The 8,288-nt window shown below is 56.1% G+C and overlaps 1 protein-coding gene across 1 annotated transcript; it reads left to right on the top strand.

The window, feature by feature from the left end:
* The first annotated feature begins 3,162 nt into the window (after positions 1 to 3,162).
* On the top strand, positions 3,163 to 8,133 carry LOC142413161 (protein FAM163A-like). Its single transcript, XM_075509206.1, has 4 exons — positions 3,163 to 3,279; positions 3,818 to 3,840; positions 4,380 to 4,494; positions 5,204 to 8,133. The coding sequence occupies exons 3-4, from the start codon at positions 4,402 to 4,404 to the stop codon at positions 5,597 to 5,599; spliced, it is 489 nt and encodes a 162-aa protein (XP_075365321.1). The 5' UTR covers positions 3,163 to 3,279; positions 3,818 to 3,840; positions 4,380 to 4,401; the 3' UTR covers positions 5,600 to 8,133.
* Positions 8,134 to 8,288: the final 155 nt, after the last annotated feature.

An 8,288-nucleotide genomic window follows, 5' to 3' on the forward strand; every position in this document is an offset into this window, starting at 1 on the left:
CATCACTCTTTGGGTGAAATTTCATTTGGGCTTGGCTCATTTCGGGGGGGGGTCTCCTCCTGTCTGCTCCCCCACAACTCGGCTTGTCCCCTTACACCTTGCAGCACAGAGCATCTGACATGCAACGAATTTGCAGGGCCTCAGCCCTCCCCGAGCACCCGTCCTGTCCCATGGCTGGGGGGGCCGTGCTGCTTGTGTCCTCCCCCTCACCGAGGTTTGCAGCCATGGGTTAATCCACCCGAGTCCCGCCGGGCTGAGCCCGTGTGGGGCAGGTCGCAGCTGCCCGGGAGCTGCCCTGTTGTTTGCTGCCGTGATCTGTTTTGAAAAGGCAGCCCCTGATGCTGTTTTTTTCCAATTAGGCCCTGGGAGATGATTCTGGTAAGGCAGCGGCCGGGCTAATTTACCAGGCAGACATTTCATTGAATTAGCCCGTGAGCTGCAGAGCGAAACTGGGAGAGCAGAGCCCGGGCTGGGGCAGGACTCGCCGGCAAGGTTTGGCATGGTGCTCACGGCAAACAGGGGTGCTCTGCCTGAGCCTAAAACCTGCTCCCGTGTCCCGTGTTAGTGTTTGACCCTTGTTGGATGGGGGGGTGAGCTCGGAGCTGGTGGGATGATCTGGGAGAGGAAGGACAGGAGTTTCCCAGCCGGGCTGAGAGTGCTGGCAGCTGGCAAAAACCTCACTATTGACTTGCAAACTGTGCAAATCTGCTATGGACATCATTGAAGGAGAATAAATATAGACGCCTGCGATGCCGCTCATTCCCAAGTCACTTTTCAGGCCGTAACTTTGCGCTGGGAGGTGACATCCATTAAAGGAAATGTATCTCTGCAGCAAGCGGTTTTGCACGCCTGCCCGGAGGAGTTAGATACGGCCGGGGACCCTCCCTCCGCCCGCTCCCGTCCCCATCGGGGACAGTGTGACACCACTGCCTAGCACCTTGAATCACTTCCCGAAAGCCAGTGAGGGGCAGGGAGGATAAGGCAACCCCACTCATATAAATCCTGATTTTATTCAGCAATGGTTTGTGCACCGGAGGGTCCCCACGCCCGCCCTTGGGTCGTAGCCCTCTCTCCTGAGCCACCCAGGAGCAGGTGAGTGGCGAGCGCCGAGGCATCTGCTCAGCGTGGGATATTTAAATATTGAAACAACTCTCAGCTCCCTTTTTAAGCCAGAAGGAGACATGGGACTGTGCCCCGGGGAGTTCGGCCTGTGCATCCCCCTGCGATGCCTCTGCATCCTGTCCCGCTGCAGGAGCAGGAGCCATGGCCTCAGCTCGGCTCACAGTGCAGCCTGAGGCTTTTAGGGGGCCCCTAAAAACCTATGGCTTTTTGTCGGGAGGGGGTGGTGGGGCTGTGCAGTGCCTGAGCCTGGGGGAAGCTGAGCCCCAAATGCCCCTTTCCCAGCAGGCTGGGATGTGCTTGCGGGGAGCGGATGGAAAATGGAGATGGGCTGATCCCCGGCGGCAGGGATGCGGCTGCTGAGGCTGTTGTATGGCCTCTGTAAGGGCTGGAAAAGGCTGTTGCAGTTGTCCTGCCCCTTTCCAGGCATATTTACCTTATAATTCCCAAGACCTCAATTACTCCTGAGATTGGGCCTCTTGCTCCTTCCCCAAGAGGTGTTGCATCCCCTTCTGCATCCCTGCAGAAGAGAGCTGTGGGTTAGAGAAGGCTGTTTTATAGGCACAAACTGGGTAGAAAATGAACTGCTAGGCTGCTGCTGTGTAGGATTTGGAGGGGAGGAGGGTAGGAAAGCATCACCTCCAAAGAAATGAGGAAAGGCAGCGCTTCTCTTCTGGTTCGTTTTAATTTTTGCCCCCCCCCCCCCCGCACCCCCCCCTTTTTTTTTTTAACATTCTCTATTTTAATAAGCAGGAGCCTGGCTCCTGAGCAGGGCTGGTGAAACACTGATCCCAGCAGCCCCAGAAACGGGAATGCCGGAGATGGGGCATGTGGAAGCCCAGCCGTCCTTGAGGCAGCGCTGGTTGGACTTGGAGGTGACCAAAGGGTCCCCAGGGCCAGTCCCTCCCTGCCCGGGGTCGTTCTCCGAAGCTGCCTGCTCGCTCCAAACCTCGGGCTAACTGGATGCTGCTCTCCGAGCTCTAAATCAAATCACAGCTCCCATGAAATGAAGTTTTCTGGATGCGAACGGCCGCCTGCATCATCCATCACCGCCCGGCTCGCGGCGCATCCCTCTTGGGTCATCAAAGGTCAACGTTTGCCGTTTCCAGCCACCCACCGTCAGCTTTTCCCTGTTAAGGATGGCACCTGGGGAGTTGATAACTCCATCGAAGACTCCCCCGCACGTCCCCCCGCCATCCCCAGTGCCCCTCGCTCTTGGCCGTGTTTCAGGGTGCAGTTTGGCAACAGGACACAGGAGCTGAGTGTGTCGGTGTCTATTATTAGCTCTGCATCGGGTCCCCTGATGGATGGAGATATTAGCTGGGTTATGGACCTATTGATTTCTCAGGGGTTTTTTTTCCTTTGTGTCATGTGCAAGAGCAGCTCGAGGAGGAAATCCAATGCGTGCCCGCCTTTTGGCTTCGTACGGGAACTTTCCAAGAGCTGAAAATCAATTTGCGGCAGGCAGGATCCTGCAAATCACTGCAGCGGAGTGAGGAGGGTGGGTGATTTTTCGGGGGGGGGGGGGGGGAGGGTGGTGTTCCCTGGGGTGCCCACCAGCACATGCAGCAGCAAGGGGCCGGGGCAGAGTTGGGCAGGTCTCGTCTGGAAGCTGCCACCTCCACCCGTCAATTAGGGCTGCGTGGCGAGCAGGTAATTAGATCTCCTCGGCTGCAACCGGCTGGCACTTGGGCCCTATCAATTAGCCTTGCTCTGGACGAGGCACAGAGGGACGCGGGGGCCGGTAATGAAATGCGGTTGCGCCAGGCATCGCCGGAAGGTGGGGGTGATGGGGGCGATGGGTGCACCCACTTCTTGGGCGCAAGTCTCTCGCTTTTGCTGAAATGGCAGGTTTCAGGCACGGGATCGTCCTTTCCTGGCGGTTTGGGTTTACCCACCTTTGCAGCACCCACATTTCCTGCTGGTCTCCCTAAAAAAGCAATTTATTTAGCCCTGCCGTGGGGACAGAGGTCCTGTCAGTGGCGGTGGGGACACTGGGCAGCCCCCTTGGGCAGGGGGGACGAGCTGACGGTGGTGGGTTTTTCTCCTTGTCCTTCCTCCCAGGGCCGTGGCATCTCCCCGTGGCCATGCAGCGCTGCCTGTCCTGGCCGGCCGCCCCGGGGCCGGCGTGACCGCGACGCCCTGCCTGTCCTTTTCCAGGTAGGTGCCCGCAGGGTGGCAGGGGGATGCTGGGGCTCGCCTGTCCCGGAGGGGATGGAGGGGAGAGCCCCTTTCCCAACGGCACGTAAAACATTGTCCACTTGTGAGATGATACATCCGCCTCCTCCATAATTAATTCTAAAGAGGAAAAGGCCAAGTGCTGACTAAGCCAGGCCTTCGCCCTGCGAAGCTGTATGATTCATGAGCTGCTGATACCACAGCCTTGTCCTGCGGAGTATTTCTATGAGTTTGGGAAATGCCTCCTTTCCCTGCTCCAAATTAAAGAAAATAATAGTAGTAGTAGTAATAATAATAATAAATAATTATCATCATCATCATCTGCAGGACCCAAAATACTTTTTGCACCACGGAGGCTCCCGGGGGCACAGGCACATGCTGAGCCCCGTCCTTGTGGGATGTGGGATGTGAAGCAGGGCTTCCCGTGGATCCCGAATCAAGGCAAATTCTTGGGAAGCGGGGAAGCGTGCGGGAGGGGTGCTGGCAGGCCACGGCTAACCTCTCCCTCTGCTCCTTCCAGGTCCAACGCCTCCGTCACGGAACGTAAGTAGCCCCCAGGTCCCATGGCGCGGGGATGGCGGTGGGGGCTGCTGGGCTCATGCCAAGCCCATGTTAGACCCGTCAGTGCCTGGCAGGCAGCCGGGGTGCGTGGGGTTTTTTTTGAGCTCAGACTGTCAGAGTTGCGGAGTTCAAAGGCTCCCCTTTGGCTTTTCCCACTGGAAACCCAGGTTTGCTTCTGCGTTTTGAAGCAGAAGCTGTGTTGTCTACCGGGAGGGTGGAAATCAGCCCTTTTGGCTCAGCAAGGGGGGAGGCTCTGCAAGTGGACCGCGGGGTGTTTCCCAAAGACCCCAAGCCAGAGGCGGCGATGGCAGGGAGGGGACATGATGCTGCACCTCAGGTGTCCTCTCGCTAAGAGGAGGAGAATGATATTGGGTGATAGTTTTCCGTTTGGGGAGGGAGGAACAGGGATGCGATATTTTGGGATGCCTCATGGGTGTCACGTCTGTGATGTGATGACAAAGCCATGGTAGGTGACTTTCATGTCCTGGGGTGGCACGTGTCCCTGTGGCCCTTCCTTTCAGAGTTTGATGGAGAATCGGTCGGATGACAGCGGGAACTGTTGTTATCACCGGGGGAATCCTAGCAACGGTGATCCTACTGTGCATCATTGCCGTGCTCTGCTACTGTAGGCTACAGGTGAGCGCCGTGGCCGTCCCCCATCTTGCCATGAACCCCAGCAGCATCGCTGCTCCTCAGGCCCAACTGCTGCTGCAGGAGGGGTCTTGGTGGGGCTTTTCTTGCCCGTGATGGGCAGGGAGTTGAAACCCCCTTTTCCCCCGGGCACTGCACAATTACGTCCTTTCCTCCTCCCAGCATGGGGGGACTCCCCTAAGGCTTTTGAGAATCTGCAGTGCTTGCTAATTTAGGTGTAGGCTTGGCTGAGTTTGTAATACCAGATGGAGACTTTTTTTTTTTGTTTTTCCCCCTGTAAATTAAACGAGGAGGCTTTCAACAACAGCTAGCTACGACCTCCTGCTCTTTAAAAGTTAATGTGAAGTCTGTGCTATGCAGCAGTGCCTGTGCGATGAAAAGCACAGCAGTTACTTGGAGGAGTTTCCAACTGGCATGGTAAAATACCTTCCCCTTGCAAACCTTGCTGGGAGGGGAGAGGACAAGTTCCCCAGCAGCTGCCTCCTGCTGCACGCTCAGGTCCTGGCCAGGTTTTGTCCTGCTTCTGCTGCTTTGCAGGACCCAGGTACTGATGGAGCAGAGCAGCGAGAGGCTGGCGAAGGGTTTCTCCGGCAAGGGGATGAGGGGAGCGGGGATGCAGCAGGGCTGGCTGTGAAGCCGAATCTGCCTGCTGGCTGCTCGCTCCCCCTAATGTAACCCCTTTCCTTTCGCACAGTACTATTGCTGCAAGAAAGATGACTCCGATGAGGAAGAGGAGGAGGAGGAAGAGGAAGAGCCCAACCTTCCCACGCACTCGCACCTCGGCACGTGCAACGCCTGCAACTCCCGCGTGGTGGACGGCCAGGGCAGCCCCGCGCCCCCCCCCAGCGAGCTCAACCAGCACGGGGCTCACAACTACTGCCCGACCTGCTCCCCCTACGGCTCCCCCTTTTACATCCGGACTGCCGACATGGTGCGCAACGGGGGCGAGAGGGTCACCTACACCCCCGCGTGCTACAAGGAGATGGGGCCGCCCATCAACATGGCCACCCTGCAAAGCTACCCGGTGAGCCGCCACGGCCTCCTCCGCGAGAGCTTCCTGAACCCGCGGGCTATCAGCACGGAGGTGTAGTCACCATTGCCACTAGCACAGGGTGTCCCCAGCTGGCACCCACTTGAGGGAAGGGGCTTTTCACTTGTCTTTGGGGGGGGTTCGCGCAGAGAGGACCCCGTAAGCCCAGCCCGAGACCAGCACAGTCCTCCTGCTGAACCGCCTGGCACGGCTAAGCTTTATGGGCAAAGGAGACGAGAGGGACCTCAAAGGGCGACGTTAAACCGGCCACCTCCGAACCCATCATAAGTGTCATTATTATTCTACTCTATCTCCTGAAGGGACTTGTCTAATGAGGGCTATGTACAGTACAACCTGATTTAATTACCCCAGGCTCCCCCAGCTCCCTGACCCCAGAGCGAGGTCTCCGGTGTCCCCACGCAGCCACCCGAGGCGATGCCCGCTGCCTCCGGCACGCGGAGCGATGCACGACTGCCCGCGAGCTGCCGCCTCCGGCAAATCCCACCGCTGAGCTGGGAATGGCAGCGCTCTTTGGCGACGGGAAAGCAAAGAAGGGAAGATCCGGATTGTCCTGCTCCCCTCGTACTGCGTTAGTTGCTGCTAGCAGTTAGCTTTTGTGTTCGAGTGTAAGATAGGACACCGTCCCCCACCCGCTTCCGTCTTTGCACGTGCTGAAGAAGTTCAAGAGATGAATTTAGATCACCGCCGGGGGAGGCAAAGTTGCTCGCAAAACCACTCACCCACACAAATGGGCACAGGCTGATCCTTCTGCGGCCAAAGCCCCCACCTCTTGTACTCGTCACAAGCTTTCTTAGGAGCGATTTTAACTTGGACCCGTGAAAATCGCAAGATTTTACTTATGGGAAGAATTGCATCCCTAAATAACTGCAGTTTTCATCACCTTCAGCTTTCAAAGCCCTACCCAGCCCACCCTGACAGCTCCGGACAGCCGGACGAAGATTGGCTTTAGGATGGCTTTTGCTTTTGACAGCAACAGCAGAGACCACCGGGTCACGTCTCCTCCTTTGCAGGGCCCACGACCTCCCATGGGAGAGTGATGTTCAGGTGATGGGGGTGCCCCCTCCCTTTTGCTTTTGGAAGAAGAGGGTGCAAGACCCAAACCTGGGTTCACCAGCTCTGCGGCTGGTAATGACAGCCAGTGACTCTGCCGTTCTGCAAAAATGGATGTGGGAAAGTTCCTTCTTCCTCCATAAATCAAATTAGGTGAAAATTTACTAAAAGTACATCTCCATCATTCACGGGCACTTCCATAGCAACTGGTGCAGGACCGCTCAGCTGAGCGCTTCCCATTCATGGCAGGGAGGAGGAACCCGGACAGCAACGATCCCCGCAGCCATGCGGATGCTGTTGGAAGCAATGGCAGGAAACGCTTGCCGTGCCTTTGCAATATAGGGTACAACTGCTCAGAAATGTGAGTGGGTTTGGGGTATTTTTTTTTTTTCACCACGACAATTTAGAAATAATCCTGCTGCTCACAGGATTTGGACTTAACCTCCACGTTCATGCACAGAAAAAGTAGGTCTCAGCACGGAGGTGCATGCTATGTGAGCCTCGGATGTCTATGTTATCAGGCAAAAGGCTAATTTACACTTTGGACCTGCTCATGCCTTGGCACCTCTGCTCAAACTACCTGAAGGAAAGGAGCCAGATGAACGCCAAATGTGGTGATGGTCTTTGTATCCAAACACCCTGCCCCAGCCCACATTTTACACAGCCTTTTGAGCAAACATTGTGCACCATCTCCCCCACCTCTGGCCCAGAAAGACATTGCATTTCCATTATCCGAGACTCAGTCTAGCTGCATCTCTTTTAGAGAGTCTCCTTCTGTTCTCCAAATAGTGGTAGCAGGTCTTTAAGTGTCCTCTGACATTAAGGGCAGGCAGGAGGGAAGATTAAAGTTATCAGCAGCAAAGCGCTCTGGATCCCACTGGCCAATAGTCCGTAGCTCCTACTGCTTCCCATCCAGCCAGTACTCCTCCCTGAAAATACAGTCTGTAACTGGAAAAAAAATCTTGACTAACTCAGTAAATCCCATCCTTTCCCGCTAGAGCATCTGCTCAGCTAAGTCTCCATCCTGCTGGGAGCCACGAGAAGTTAGTATGTCCCAGCGTGACCTGAGGGCTGCCACCCACACGGCTCTGCCAGACGGCCCTGCGATGCCGTCCCTTCAAAGGGCACAGAGCCAGCTTGCGGGCACAGCGGCTCCTGGCATCCAACTCTACCTCTTGGCACACGGCAAGGCTTCCCACCGCAACAGCAGCACATGCCAGGCTGTGACCTCCGGAGGGTGGGAATAACACAGGGGGCTTTTGCTTCTGTGGGTCACCCTTCTGGTGAAAGGAAGGCAACCGCATCGTCATCTTCATTGCACGCAAATTAAGCGTGATCTGTCACCTGCTAACGAGGTGCCAAGGCTGGCGATGTAGTTCCAGAGTAGCTGGATGGCGAAGATGAGGGTTATCCTCACAGCCAACACAACACCCTGGGTCTGGCATGGCTACAGAGAAATGGGTGAGTCTGAAAGGGCTGGAAACGTGGGAGATGCAGCTGGGGGTTTTAAGGTTTTGGGGATGGTGGAGGAACAGGATGGGGTAGGGGCAGGGATCCCAGATTTTTTCCACTTCGGATTCCTCCTGTTATTATTCTCTGTCTTTGTTGCTCAGCTATGGGTCCAAATACAATGTCAGAAATAAACGAGGACTTTGAAATACAAAACAGGAGTGGTTTC

This window comes from Mycteria americana, chromosome 7 (assembly GCF_035582795.1).
Source record: "Mycteria americana isolate JAX WOST 10 ecotype Jacksonville Zoo and Gardens chromosome 7, USCA_MyAme_1.0, whole genome shotgun sequence".
Taxonomy (NCBI): domain Eukaryota; kingdom Metazoa; phylum Chordata; class Aves; order Ciconiiformes; family Ciconiidae; genus Mycteria; species Mycteria americana.